General features: G+C 37.8%; 1 protein-coding gene and 1 non-coding gene across 10 annotated transcripts in view; one reads left to right on the top strand and one right to left on the bottom strand.

Moving 5' to 3' along the window:
- Positions 1-14,473, bottom strand: part of PRDM5 (PR/SET domain 5) — a 255,174-nt gene that overhangs the window by 131,463 nt on the left and 109,238 nt on the right. For 5 of the 9 annotated variants that reach the window (XM_027543706.1, XM_027543711.1, XM_027543710.1 and 2 more), the window contains 5 exons: positions 14,077-14,251; positions 11,786-11,960; positions 10,580-10,672; positions 10,198-10,319; positions 4,839-4,918 (listed from right to left, as the gene is read on the bottom strand). In XM_027543706.1, the coding sequence (XP_027399507.1) occupies positions 4,839-4,918; positions 10,198-10,319; positions 10,580-10,672; positions 11,786-11,960; positions 14,077-14,251 (645 nt within the window). The remainder of the gene's footprint in view (positions 1-4,838; positions 4,919-10,197; positions 10,320-10,579; positions 10,673-11,785; positions 11,961-14,076; positions 14,252-14,473) is intronic. The other 4 variants (XM_027543714.1, XM_027543709.1, XM_027543708.1 and 1 more) reach the window with 2 other exon arrangements.
- On the top strand, positions 3,042-3,146 carry LOC113894810. The gene has a single exon (XR_003511659.1). It is a non-coding gene; the product is annotated as a U6 spliceosomal RNA (small nuclear RNA).

Genomic DNA, 14,473 nt, shown 5'->3' with positions numbered 1-14,473 from the left:
GAAGTGACAAATAGATTCAAGGGATTAGTTAGATTTGATAGACAAAGTGCCTGATGAACTATGGACAGAGGTTCGTGACCCTGTACAGGAGATAGGGATCAGGACCATCACCAAGGAAAAGAAATGCAAAAAGGCAAAATGGTAGTCTGAGGAAGCCTTACAAATAGCTGAGAAAAGAAGAGAAGTGAAAGGCAGAGGAGAAAAGGAAAGATATACCCATTTGAATGCAGAGTTCCAAACAACAACGGTAAGAAAGCCTTCCTCAGTGATCCATGCAAAAAAATAAAGGAAAACAACAGACTGGAAAACACTAGGGATCTCTTCAAGAAAATTAGAGATACCGAGGGAACATTTCATGCAAAGATGGGCTCGATAAAGGACAGAAATGGTATGGACCTAACAGAAGCAGAAGATATGAAGAAGAAGTGGCAAGACTACACAGAAGAACTGTACAAAAAAGATCTTCATGACACAGATAATAACAATGGTGTGATCGATCACTCACCTAGAGCCAGATATCCTGGACTGCGAAGTCAAGTGGGCCTTAGGAAGCATCACTATGAACAAAGCTATGGAGGTGATGGAATTCCAGTTGAGATATTTCAAATCCTAAAAGATGATGCTGTGAAAGTGCTGCACTCAATACACCATCAAATTTGGACAATTCAGCAGTGGCCACAGGACTGGAAAAGGTCAGTTTTCACTCCCATTCCCAAGAAAGGCAATGTTCAAATCCTCAAAGAATGTTCAAATTACCACAAATTGCACTCATCTCACACCTAGGACAGTAATGCTCAAAATTCTCCAAGCCAGGCTTCAACAATACATGAACCATGAACTTCCAAATGTTCAAGCTGGATTTAGAAAAGGCAGAGGAACCAGAGATCAAATTGCCAGCATTCACTGAATCACCAAAAAAGCAAGAGAGTTCCAGAAAAACATCTGCTTTATTGATTATGCCAAAGCCTTTGACTGTGTGAATCACCACAAGCTGTGGAAAATTCTTAAAGAGATGGGAATGCCAGACCACCTTACCTGTCTCCTGAGAAACCTATATGCAGGTCAGGAAGCAACAGTTACAATTGGACATGGAACAACAGAATGGTTCCAAATAGGAAAAGGAGTACGTCAAGGCTGTATATTGTCACCCTGCTTATTTAACTTATATGCAGAGTACATCATGAGAAATGCTGGGCTGGATGAAGAACAAGCTGGAATCAAGATTGCTATGAGAAATATCAATAACCTCAGATATGCAGATGACACCACCCTTATGGCAGAAAGCGAAGAAGAACTAAAGAGCCTCTTGATGAAAGTGAAAGAGGAGAGTGAAAACGTGGCTTAAAGGTCAACATTCAGAAAATTAAGATCATGGAATCCACTTCCATCACTTCATGGCAAATCAATGGGAAATGGTGGAAACAGTGACAGACTTTATTTTGGGGGGCTCCAAAGTCACTGTAGATGGTGACTGCAGCCATGAAATTAAAAGACACTTGCTCCTTGGAAGAAACGCTATGACCAACCCAGACAGCATATTAAAAAACAGAGACATTACTTTGCCAATTGTCCAGTCAATGCTATGGTTTTTCCAGTGGTCATGTATGCATGTGAGAGTTGGACTATGAAGAAAGCTAAACGCTGAAGAATTGATGCTTTTGAACTGTGGTGTTGGAGAAGACCCTTGAGAGTCCCTTGGACTGCAAGGAGATCCAACCAGTCAATCCTAAATGAAATCACTCCTAAATATTAATTGGAAAGACTGATGCAGAAGCTGAAACTCCAATACTTTGGCCCCATGATACAAAGAACTGACTCACTGGAAAAGACCCTGATGTTGGCAAAGATTGAGGGCAGGAGGAGAAGTAGACAACAGAGGATGAGATTGTGGGATGGCATCACCGACTCAATGGTCCTGAGTTTGAACAAATTTTTGTGATAGACAGGGAAGCCTGGTATGCTGCAGTCCATGGGGTTGCAAAGAGTCGTATATGACTGAGTGACTGAACTCAGGTTTGTCATAGCTTTTCTTCCAAGGAGCAAGCATCTTTCAATTTCATGGCTGCAGTCACCGTCTGGAGTGATTTTGGAGCCTAAGAATATAAAATCTATCACTGTTTCCACTTTTTTCCAATCTATTTGCCATGAAGTAATAGGACTGGATGCTATGATCTTAGTTTTTTGAATGTTGAGTCTAGACTATAATGTAAATGTGGCATATTCATAGATCACTATCTGCTGTTTAGGGGAAATACTACCACCAAACTCTATTAGACATTAGACATACCCGACTATAAAAACGGGGCTTCCCTGGTGGCTCAGAGGTAAAGAATCTGCCTGCCAATGCAAGGGATGCAGTTTTGACCCCTGAGTTGGAAAGATTCCCTGCAGAAGGAAATGACAAACCACTTCAGTACTCTTGCCTTGGAAATGCCAGGACAGAGGAGCCTGGTGGGCTACAGTACATGGGGTTGCAAAAGTAGGGCACAACTTAGTGACTAAAGAGCAACAACGATAAGAACAGACTCAAAAATGGAGTCTGTAGAAGCTGCTTGTGGATTCAGCAAGGGTAAGTCAAAGGATCTATGCTGTGATGGACAAAGAGCTACACTGAGCTACCAAGTTATTAACATTCTGCAGAGACAACTTGGAGACTGTATTCCACCACTAGGTGGGATTTAAATCTATCTATAGAGATATTCCCTGGGGAAAAAGTTCTTATATTATGAAGAATATAATTGGAAAAGAGGACATTTTTCAGAATTATGTCCCACAACCAACTTTGCTGAAATATTCTACTTGGCAGAATCTTAAATTTGGTAAGATATCTTAATTTTAAACTTTCTAAAATCAGGGAAAGAAAACAAAGAATTATAGCACCAGGAGGATATTTAGAAAATGTCTATTCAGCTGGATTTTACACTTTTTGTCTCAGACTAGGTTCTGCTTCAGAAGCTTTAAGGGTGATAGGGGAAAAGAGAGATGTAAAAGAAGCAGTATCTGGATTGGATTCTGCGCTAAACTTTTAGAAAGTAGCTTCAGTGCTTGCTCCAGTAGCACTTATGCTAAATTTGGAATGATAGAGAAGACAAGCATGGTCCTCAAATATGAATTACATGTCAATTCCTGAGGTACTCTCTATTTTTAAACAACCTGATTGAGATAACCTCTTGGAAACTGAAAAAACAAAGAAGCTTCATGGCACTTAGGGAATTGGAGAACAGCGGTCAGCTCCATGTCACACTTAATGAGAGGCCCCGTGCTCCACAGAGGGTTAGTGACAGACTGTGACACCCACAGTCCTCACTCTGTCCACTGCTCGTCCCATATTTTCTCCCTAAAGATCCAATCACTTAACATGCAGGGTATAACCCTAGACATCACAATAATTTAACTATCTTATATGTTACAGGTCAAATCCACAGCCTAAATTGTTGAAGATATTGCACTGAATATCATATGAATTTTAAGATCTGTCAAGTTATTTTGGAATATATATATACACAAACAAAGAGACAAAATTCAATTTATAAACTATAATGTAAAATTTTACTTCCACTGGTACCATCTCCTCTTCTTTAGTATTAAATGATTAAGAAACAGTATCATATGCTCATAGATATTCTGAAAAAAATCATATGTGAAATCAGGAAATAATCATTTGTATCTTTGTTATAGTAATACATAAAATAAAATTTTGGACTCTCCCATGATATGAACAAAAATCTAAATTCTATTTTAACTCGATTCTGTCATAAATTTGATTAACAAGTGCTAATGCTGTTAGGGTTAATAGCTGCCATTTTTTTCAGGTTAACTTTCGTATGAAAATAGTAACTTAGTAAACTGTTTTATGTTTATTACAAAATGTATTCAATTTATCTTCTCCTAATACAGCTGACCACTGAACCACAGAGGGGTCTGGGGGTTAGACCCACTGCACCGCCACTCTCACTCCTCCTCACTGGCCCTTCTAGTGGAAAAGTTGTGTAACTTTACAGTGGACCCCTCCACATCTGCAAATTCAACCAATCCCTGGCTGTACGGTACTGGAGTACGTATTAACTGAAAAACGCTGTAAGTAGACCAGTACAGCTCAAACCTGTGCTGTTCAAGCGTCAACTGCATAATCATTTGTTTCTGCTGACAACACTCTGACATTTTTGTACATTATTTTAAGCTCTTCAAAATAACAGAGCTCCTACCTTTGTTTTTCCAGACTTAAATATAATACACATACATTTCAGGCTAAACGTCACTGTAGAGTTTATTATAAATATACACAAATATTGTGGTTTCCTCAAAGGTATAATATTTCCTGAGCAACAGCAACTGGTGAAGCATGAAACCAGTATGAGGTGTTGTGACGAGGGGCTCAGACACTACCCCGCGTTGGAGAAATATTTCTACTTACTCCGAATAACAATAAACAACTCAAAATATTCTTTTGCAAGAGTTGGCTTTTCTGTATATCAGTCTTGCTTTTTAGAGTACACTGTGTGCCCAGTCGCTCAGTCGTGTCTGACTCTGTGACCCCATGGACTGTAGCGTGCCAGGCTCCTCTGTCCATGGGGATTCTCCCCACAAGAATACTGGAGTGGATTGCCATGCACTCCTCCAGGGGATCTTCCTGACCCAGGAACCGAATTGAGGTCTCCTGCATTGCAGGCGGATTCTTTACCAGCTAAGCTGCCAGGGAAGACCCTTAGAGTACATTAGTATAAAATTAATGACAAAGCTCTGTCTTCACAATATATAAAGCAATTAAAATTTTTCCTGGCAGACACTATGACTAAAGATCTTACACTATGATGAACATTAGTTTTTATTTTACTGACCTTCCTATGCTCCTGTAGGCTTGATGCTGAAGAACACTTTTTATTGCACACTGAACATATGAGTTTTTTCTTAGGATCCCCTAAAGAAAAACACAAATGAAATAAAATAAAATATCATCATGATTTACATGAAACTATTAACAGGAGCATTAGATAAATGTTTCTAGGTGACATATAATTTCTAAAAGGGTATTTCATCTTCTTCACTTGTAACTCCAAAATTGTCAGTTTTGTAAATATATCCATTAAATTCAGATAAAGAATAGGCTATATTTTGAAACTTTTCTTTCAAAATCTGAGTACTATTTAGCTTGGTATACTACTTTCTACATATACAACACAGGCTTTTCACCTCTGCATGTACTAATTTAGTATAAAAAGAGTAAAGCACACTTCCATGAAAAATTAAAATTAATCAAATGTGTACATAAAACATTGTATTTATTCACTTACAAGCTGATTTTGCCACTTGCTTTATATTTTAACAGAATATTTTATTTAATCAGCTGGGTTTTTAAAAATGGAATTCATAGGTTATTCTTTTCAGTACTACAAGCTTGCAAGATCATTGAGTATATATTAACCATCTTAATGTTAAAAACCAGAATAAAGTAAGATCAAGAATAGTAAAACATTATGTGACATTCATAATATTACATAAATCCTACAAAGTTCAATTTTTGTCTTCTTCATAGTGATTATAATTACAGTAGGTCATTTCAAACTTCACAGTGGCTATGGAAAACAAAAGAATGAATAAAACAATATTTTCAAATACAACGTAATAACAGTATCATATATATAACCACAGGATATTTTTTCAACTTTTAATTGATTTCAAAGAATCAATAAAGTAAACAATTAATAAAATGAACTATCATGCATCCATCACTTGGCTCCCAAATGACTAACCCATGCCTATTCCTGTCACAACCTCAACCCTATGCAGTCCTCTCCTTCTCTCTTTTTTTGCAAGAAATCTAAAATCAGTAGAAAACAAGGTAACAAAATTATTTTTTAAAAGATTGTGTTTATGAGAGAGGAATACCTTCAGAAAAAGTAACATAGTAATTATTGTCTTATCATTCAAGATGCTTATTTCATATAATGCACTATTCTTAGCATGTTAAATAGTACAGCCAAGAAAAATTTTTTGATGACTGACAAGTAATATGGCCAATAAAGGAGAAAATTCTCCTGAGCAAAATGAGTATCTTACAGCATGCATTTGGTCACCAATTCTTTATACATATCTATTAAAACATGAAGGGCCACTGAGAAAGAATATACCCTCTTTTCCAACTTGCATAAAAGATGATGCATTAAAGTGCTGCACTCAATATGTCATCAAATTTGGAAAACTTAGCAGTGGACATGTGACTAAAACTAACTAAAAGGTTAGTTTTCATTACCATCTCAAAGAAAGACAATATCAAAGAATGTTCAAACTACTGCACAATAGCACTCATTTCAAATGCTAGAAAGGTAATGCTCAAAATCCTTCAAGCTAGGCTTCAAAAGTATGTGAACCAAGAACTTCCAGATGCACAAGCTAGATTTAGAAAAGGCAGAGGAAGCAGAGATCAAATTGTAAACGTCCACTGGATCATAGAAAAAGCCAAAGAATTCTAGAAAATCATCCAAGTCTGTCTCATTGACTACGCTGAAGCCTTTGACTTTGTGGATCACAACAAACTATGGAAAACTCTCAAAGAAATCAGAATACCAGACCACCTGACCTGTCTCCTGAGAAACCTGTATGCAGGTCAGGAGGCAACAGTTAGAACCGGACATGGAACAACTGACTGGTTCCAAACTGGGAAAGGAGTACGTCAAGGCTGTATATTGTCACCCTGCTTATTTAACTTACATGCAGAGTAAATCATGCAAAATGCTGGGCTGGATGAAGCACAAGCTGGAATCAAGACTGCCAGAAGTAGTATCAATAAGTTCAGATATGCAGATGATACCACCCTTATGGCAGAAAGCTAAGAGGAACTAAAGAGCCTCTTGATGAAGGTGAAGGAAGAGACTGAAAAAGTTGGCTTAAAACTCAACACTCAAAAAACCAAGATCATGGCATCTCGTCCCATCACTTCATGGCAAATAGAAGGGGAAAAATGGAAACAGTGACAGCTTTTATATTCTTGGGCTCCAAAATCACTACAGACAGTGATTGCAGCCATGAAATTAAAAGACACTTGATTCTTGTAAGAAAAGCTATGACAAACCGAGACAGTGTATTAAAAAGCAGAGACATCATTTTGCCAACAAAGGTGCATATAGTGACAGCTATGGTTTTTTCAATAGTCATGTATGGATGTGAGTGTTGGCCCATAAAGAAGGCTGACTGCCAAAGAATTGATGCTTTCGAACTGTGGTGTTGGATTAGATTCTTGAGAGTCCCTTGGACTGCAAGGAGATCAAACCAATCCATCCTAAAGGAAATCAACCCTGACTATTCATTGGAAGGACTGATGTTGAAGCTGAAGCTCTAATACTTTGGCCACCTGATGCCAAGATCTGACTCACTGGAAAAGACCCTGATGCTGGGAAAGATTGAAGGCCGGAGCAGAAGGAGACGACAGAGGATGAGATGGTTGAATAGCATCACCGACTCATTAGACATGAGTTCAAGCAAACTCCTGGTGATGGTGGAGAGCAGGGGAGCCTGGCCTGCTGCAGTCCATGGGGTTGCAAAGAGTCTCGGACATAACTGAGCATCTGAACAACACAACAACCTTACTTTAATCCACAGTCCTCTGTTGTCCCTGCTTATCCCTTAAACCAGCTACTTTTTGAGTTTAGACCTTTTTTCTTTCCCACCAGTTAGGTCAGGCTTGAGGGAGAGAAGAGAGAGAGAAGTGAGATTTCCATAATCACCCAGTCCACCTTTCCCAATACTTCTGCCACTGCTCTACCAGCTGGAGTCAGAGACAATATACCATCTCTCCTCTTCAACCTTTTCTCTCCTCTAGAATCCTAGTCCTCAGAAGAAATATGGGGAAAGTTTATGACTGTTTGCCTGAGAATGTAGGTAAATGCTATCTCCTGTAAAATCAAAATCTCTTGTCAGCAACCACAGAATCAAATCAAAAGAGAAAGAACGGTTAAGATGGTTAAGGTGGGTTTAAGGGGATCAACCCCCTCACTGCTTCCTCTTGAGTAAATGGAAAGGACACCACCCTACAAGTTTCCCCAGGGTCAAGGACAAGAGCAACTACAAAGCTACAACCAGACTTTATGCCATTTTAGTTTATTATATTCAGGTAAGTCTGATATTTGACTTTCCGATTCAGCTTTCAAAAACAGTCAGGAACACATTACTACCTAATGTGGGAGATGCATGAAAAATTAATTCAACAATACTGAATACACAGCTACTTAAGTACTGTGAGTTTCAGCACAATGTAGGTTAAGTGTGCCTCCAGGAGCTGGTCTGAGAACCTACCCACCATACGTTATAGGTGCTATGGAAAAATGTGATTCATATTTAAAAATTCATCTTCTCTCTTCTCAGTATCTTCAATTCATATCACCTAACAAGGAACATATGTCCTTGTCAGTGGTAAAGCTGCAAGACCTTCTCTTTCCTTGAATACCTTTGTCTTTCTAGAGTAAAGGGTTCTACAACCATATGTACAAACACTGCATTTTTTCATTATTCTGAATATGGAATATTCTTTCCCCAAATGGCCATGTAGTTCACAGACAAAAGAGAAGAAGCAAGAGAGAGGCTATGAATGAGAGGCAGACTGTGTACCAATTCCAGCAAAAAATATTCATGTGGCCTTTGGCTGAAATACAGTAAGTTTCATATTTTATAGAATCCACAACATAGAAAAACAAAAAACTTCCCTTTATAAATTCACTCCTACAAAATCACCATGAGTTTTCAGAATCAGCATATTTTAATATCCAAGACCAACTACAAGAAGTCTTAGAGAAATTATGCTTATAGCACAGTCTGAAGACCACATGCCCAATAACAAGAATGTAAGTTTCCAGAGTTTTACTGTGCATCTGGTTTTTTACTTAGTTCAGCAAAGTTAACTTTAAAAATGACATAAAAGATTTGTTATAATACATTGCAGACAAAGATGGGGGAAATTAAGAACAGCATTTTAAACCATAACAGCTATTAAAAAGCAAAAACTATGAAGAGACAGGTCTATCAAAAAGTCATGACTGCCTTTTGCAGACATAGAAAAGGCCCAAGTATAAAGAAATCAGAAAAATGCCACCTTTTCTACATCAGTCATGTATCATTCAAAAGGAGAGAGAGGTCAGGACACTGTGAAGTCTAAGTGCTGTACCTCGTTCTGAAGCTGTATTTCACAAGGCCGTACCTCCTGCCACCCTGAGCTTTCATACATGGCTGGTACTGAGAGTCAGCCCAAAGCGGTGATGTGAAGTTGGACCCAGCAGTCATGCTCATACGAGCTTTCCCAACTAGCATTAAAGGAGACACTTTTGGGACACTGAATAAATATAGGAAACAGAAGCTGAGTTCCAACTATTCTTTTCCCCTGCACGTGAGAATAAACAGGATAGAAGAAAAGAAATAATACTTTCCTCCTATCCAAAAAGACATTTCCACCCTTAAGCCAACAGCAATAGTAATCACCTGAGAAAAATATCAGTACAGAAAGATATGAGAAGTGCCGTGAACCTCAGTCTCCTTTAAGGAAAAGACACTGAAGGAAACAGATCATTAACTCTGGAAATATTAACCTGTTCAATTTAGTGCAACAGATTCAACCCCTAAACCAAAATGCATTTACTGTGTGCTAGGCAGATGAAATCTAAATAACAAAGCTGCTAACTGTTTAGCTATTGTTTAGCTAGCCATTTGAAAAAATTCAAATTGTATCTGCTTTATAAATCCAAATATATTCAATTTGCAGGTCAAAAAGTAGCCAGTATATCTTCCCCAATATAGCAGAAATGTAAGAGTTTTTTAAAAATGAATTTTACTGTGAAAATATTAAGGCAGACGAGCCATCAGTTAGTAGTTTTTAAATATATCTACCATGAGAGAAATTTCACATGCTGAAGCATTAAAATTACTACTTAAAGTATTAATTCTTAATACATCTGGCTACCAAGCACAAACAGATCCTAGCTTAGGTTTCCAGTTATGATTAATTCAGAAATGGGAAAAACGATGACTATCACTGAAATCAACTTAAAAAGAAATAATATTCAGTGAAAGAAAAATTCCACTTCCAGAGCTCTACATCTGTGTGAAATACAATGGAAAAGAAAGCTCTGTCCTTGCGAGTGAGAATTAAGAACAGACCATAGCAGCCTGGGGAGAGGAGGCCCCTTTAAACACAGCCCTCTGATGACTCCTTACCGGTGTGGACGTTCTCCTGGTGTCTCCTCAGGGCTTCCTTGCTCTTCAGCCTCTTCCCACAGCTGTCTGCCTTACACACAAACCTGGCATCTCCCTGGCACGTCTCCTGGTGCTGTTCAAAACTGCAAGACAAGCAGGACAGGGGAACAGGGAGAGGAAACGGTGAGGACACCTACTCATTTCTAGCATCCTGGCTGGCTTTTGTAATGCATGCTCCCCAGCAGAGCTCCAGGGTCATTGTAAGCATTACCTAGGCAGGGAGGAAGGAAAGCACTGAAATTCTGTAGCCATATGATACTAAACCACTAAGAAGCATGAAAGCATGCATGCCAATAATGACCCACAATCGTGTAACAGCCATCTGATAACTCAGACACAAAACCTCGATGCTGAACTGAAGGAAGTATTGCAAACAGAGCACTGAAAACTTCGTGAAGAATCCTTCAGACTGCTTTTCGCTGAGCACTGAAGAACACTGAGGGGAAATAGAAAAAAACAAACAAAAAAAAACTGGAAGTCTAGGACAAAAGCTTATGAAAATACCTCTACTTTGAATAGAGTCACATTCATGATCTCTTCTTTTTATTCTGTCTTTTTGCCCTTTAAACTTTTTAGTAGCACCTAGCAGTAAGACTCAGCTCAGCTAAAGTATGCTTAAGGTAGTATATATAACATAAATTCAATAAAAACTGACTAGAATGCAGTTTCAAAATATATTCATTAAAAAGTATACAGCTTTTGCTTGTTTAAAAGTGTGTAAGAGAATTTCTAAATGTATAATATAAAAGTTAAGATTTTTCAAGTTTTGAACAGAAATTTTTAATCTCAAATATCATAAACAAAAGTGGGTAAATATATGAAAATTATTTTAATATGAACTACAGCATGTTTCAAAATTTTACTTGAATGAATAAAAAATGAAACATTAAGCCTATGTTAAAGAGTTCTTGCTCATATGCAAGGTGACATTCTGTTAAAAATAAAAGTTTATAAATACATGTATACACTTTCTCATTTTTAGTAACTCATGATACTGTAAAATACTTAAATAAAAGGATAAATTTATACACTGTTAATATAAACAGTTAAAATAATAAAGGGCACTGAGCAATGGGTGGGACCATTTAATTTACTTCATCGTTAGATCCTATACATATTCATCTTCAAAGTGATTTCTCCAACATTGCTATGAAATAAACACTGCTTCCCAAAATGTCCCTGTATTCTTTATACTCCAAACTCTCTCCATTTCGTTAACTTTTTTTTTACCTGATTTCAGAGGAGTATCACATGCAGATCACTGAAACTCGACCTGCCCCCTCAAAGCACTAGCTAAATTATGCATATCAGATTTCAGGTTAGTACACCAATGAGCTTAATATTTAATGGCAAGTTATTAAAATCCACAAACAGAATGTTTGGAAAATCAATGTAAGAAAAGTTAACGACAATGACAATAAAGAATGCTTAATTTCTATACACACACCATCACACAGGCACACAGGTTAGAAACTAACTAGAAGACAAACCAAATAAAAGAGTTAAAACGTCAGCTTATAACTTCAGAGATTATCTTTAATGTACGCACTGTCTTTGCAAAGCCTGCTTAACTGGGAATTTCTTCCCACAGCTCTTGCACTTATATTCTTTCTCCTCTGTGGGTTTCTGGTGCAATGTCTGAAGATGCTCGGCAAGAATTTCCTCACTGGTAAAACTCGATTCACAGTAGGGACAGGCATAGTCCTCTTTACAGCCAAAGCGATCTGCATATTTACAAGCAAGCAGAATTATGAGACAAAAATGAAGAGCCAAGAACTGCTCAGTTTCGCCCTCATTTTAAAATCAAAATTAACTGTGCTAATGGTACCAGCTTAGTAAAATTTTATTATCTCTGTAAGTATGAACAGGCTGCCCATGAAAAATAACAGAAAGTGTTATGAGAACATTTTTTTAAAACCATTGTGTTTCACCAATTCAAAATCAACTTTTAATTTACCCTGTAACATTAACCTTTCACATCAAAGAGATATTACAAACGTTGAACTGGAAAGCCAAAGTCTTCCCTGAAACAGGTCATCTTGAGTTCACTTTTAGCTGCAAGAAGAGAGAAACCCAACCAAGGCGAACTATGCTGAATTACCAAGGGGACTCTCACATATATGTGAAAAAAGACCAGGGTCATAGAAACAGCACCCGTTGCAGCACGCGGAGTGAGGCTCCACTGTCTCTCAGGCCGACAGTCCCACGCGGACTGCCATGGCTATACCCACATTTCAAAGTGTGCTAGTTAACTTACATATGTTTCTTGATTTATCAAATACAATTAGATTTAGATAAAATGCAGAAAATATGAAGGAATAAAAATCACCAATAACCCCATAACGAACAGACAACTATTGTAATCTCTTTCCATGACTCACTTATCTTTTGTGAATTTGTATTGTATAGAGTCTAACAATAGCTACCTTTACGATCATACTTTTTATGTAGTTTCATACATAGCTATGTTTTCCACTTAGTATTTTCTTAAGTCAATTTTTTTTAAACTTTAAGGTACCATAATTTACTTATTTAACCAAACTCTCCACTGATTGACATTTGAGTGGATTCTTTGTTTCTTTTGCTGTTTGTTTTTGCATCTATTTTGGGGGGTTCTTTTGTTTGTTTGGGGGATTTTATGTTTGCTTTTATAAACAAAATTAAATTCTAAAGATCTATTTAAGTTTCCACTGATTCTTTTTTACAAAAGAAACTTATTTTATTATAGAAGTCATGGTGGTAAAAGTAGGAAGTTTATTTTTAAGGCAAAACAGTGGACACAGTAGTACCATACTCTTGGGGCAATGTTGAAAATACATACAAAAATAAAGAAAACACAAAATTATACAGAAATAATTCCCATCACCCCAAATCTGATATCCCAACAACATAATACATATTGGAAAGACAAAACTGATAGCCTGTCCTCATCTTCCTTTTAAATATTCCAGCCAAACTAAACAGAGGCATAATCTGGCAATACTCAGAACACTCATACTTTCTCAGTCAATGACATACAGTTAAAACAGAAAATTCACATAAAAGACATTAATACCACGGTGACTAAAGAAACCCATGTCATTTCTGAAGTGGCTTTGTTGAACAGAAGGAAAAATACTCTATAGAAAAGACCAGCCTATTACAAAATGTGAACACCTACACCACCCTTCACAACTCCCTCGTGACCGATCAGCAGCAAAACACAAATGAGAGAAACAAGCCCTGATGACAAGTGATATCCACTGGCAGAGGACAGGCAAGCGACATGCATCTCCTAGACTGCGGGGCTGACAGAAGCAAGTCCATCAGCAGTCACTGCGCATTTCCGGTGACCCTAGTAGTACAACCCCGCAATGCTATGGGTCTCCACAACCAGACGGAGGAACATTTCCAGATGCTCCAGATTCTCAAAGGATCTTAAACAAGAGCGAGGCCCAGGAAAACTCCCACAGGGCCCAACAGGACCTCTGCACTCGCCCTTCCCCATGTGCAGAAGAGAAAATAAAGCCTCAGACTTAGTGACCAGCCCGGTTACAACACGGGTGAATGACAAAGTCAGGGCTAGAGCACAAAAGTCCCCATTACTGGTCCCCTACCAGTGAGAGCAGGGAGCCGCCGAGGACCCTGGCAGCCTGCAGAACACATCCATCCCCCGCTCCAGCCCACCATTCCATCCCTGCTGGAAGAGAGGCTCACGGCTGGATATCCTCCGAGAATTCTGACAAAAACTAACTTTATTTTGAGAACACACTATTACAATGCCATTATAATTCAAGCACATTTCAAACTTTATTTCTCCTACAACTTGCATTCTCCTGGCCCACCAGTTAGAGTTAATACCTTTTCTGCTAGCTGTTGATTGTCCTTTAGAATTTTTACCTTCCTCTTCATTGATCATTGTCATAATTTGCTGTTCTTCTTCATCCGCCTCCATGTCACTGTCCAGGTAGCCAATCAGAAGCTCTGTATCTGTTTCTATATCTTCAATTGCCAAATAGAAAATGTTTTCTCCTTCCTAAGACAAAATTAAAAATATATGCTGTTGTAGGATCAATGTAGCTCAATAAAAAAAAATGCTAAATCATTTCTGACAGGAAGAAATCATTTTTAAATACACTGAGTCCCATGTGCTCATGTAAAGTTACTATTACTTTTTTAAATCTTTTTTTTTTTTAATCTGAACACTGAAAAAAGGAAACTGACAATACTTAGTCACCTGGCAAATAAAATACAAATA

The sequence above is a fragment of the Bos indicus x Bos taurus genome, chromosome 6 (assembly GCF_003369695.1).
Source record: "Bos indicus x Bos taurus breed Angus x Brahman F1 hybrid chromosome 6, Bos_hybrid_MaternalHap_v2.0, whole genome shotgun sequence".
NCBI lineage: Eukaryota > Metazoa > Chordata > Mammalia > Artiodactyla > Bovidae > Bos > Bos indicus x Bos taurus.
This window is presented reverse-complemented; position numbering and strand designations above follow the sequence as displayed.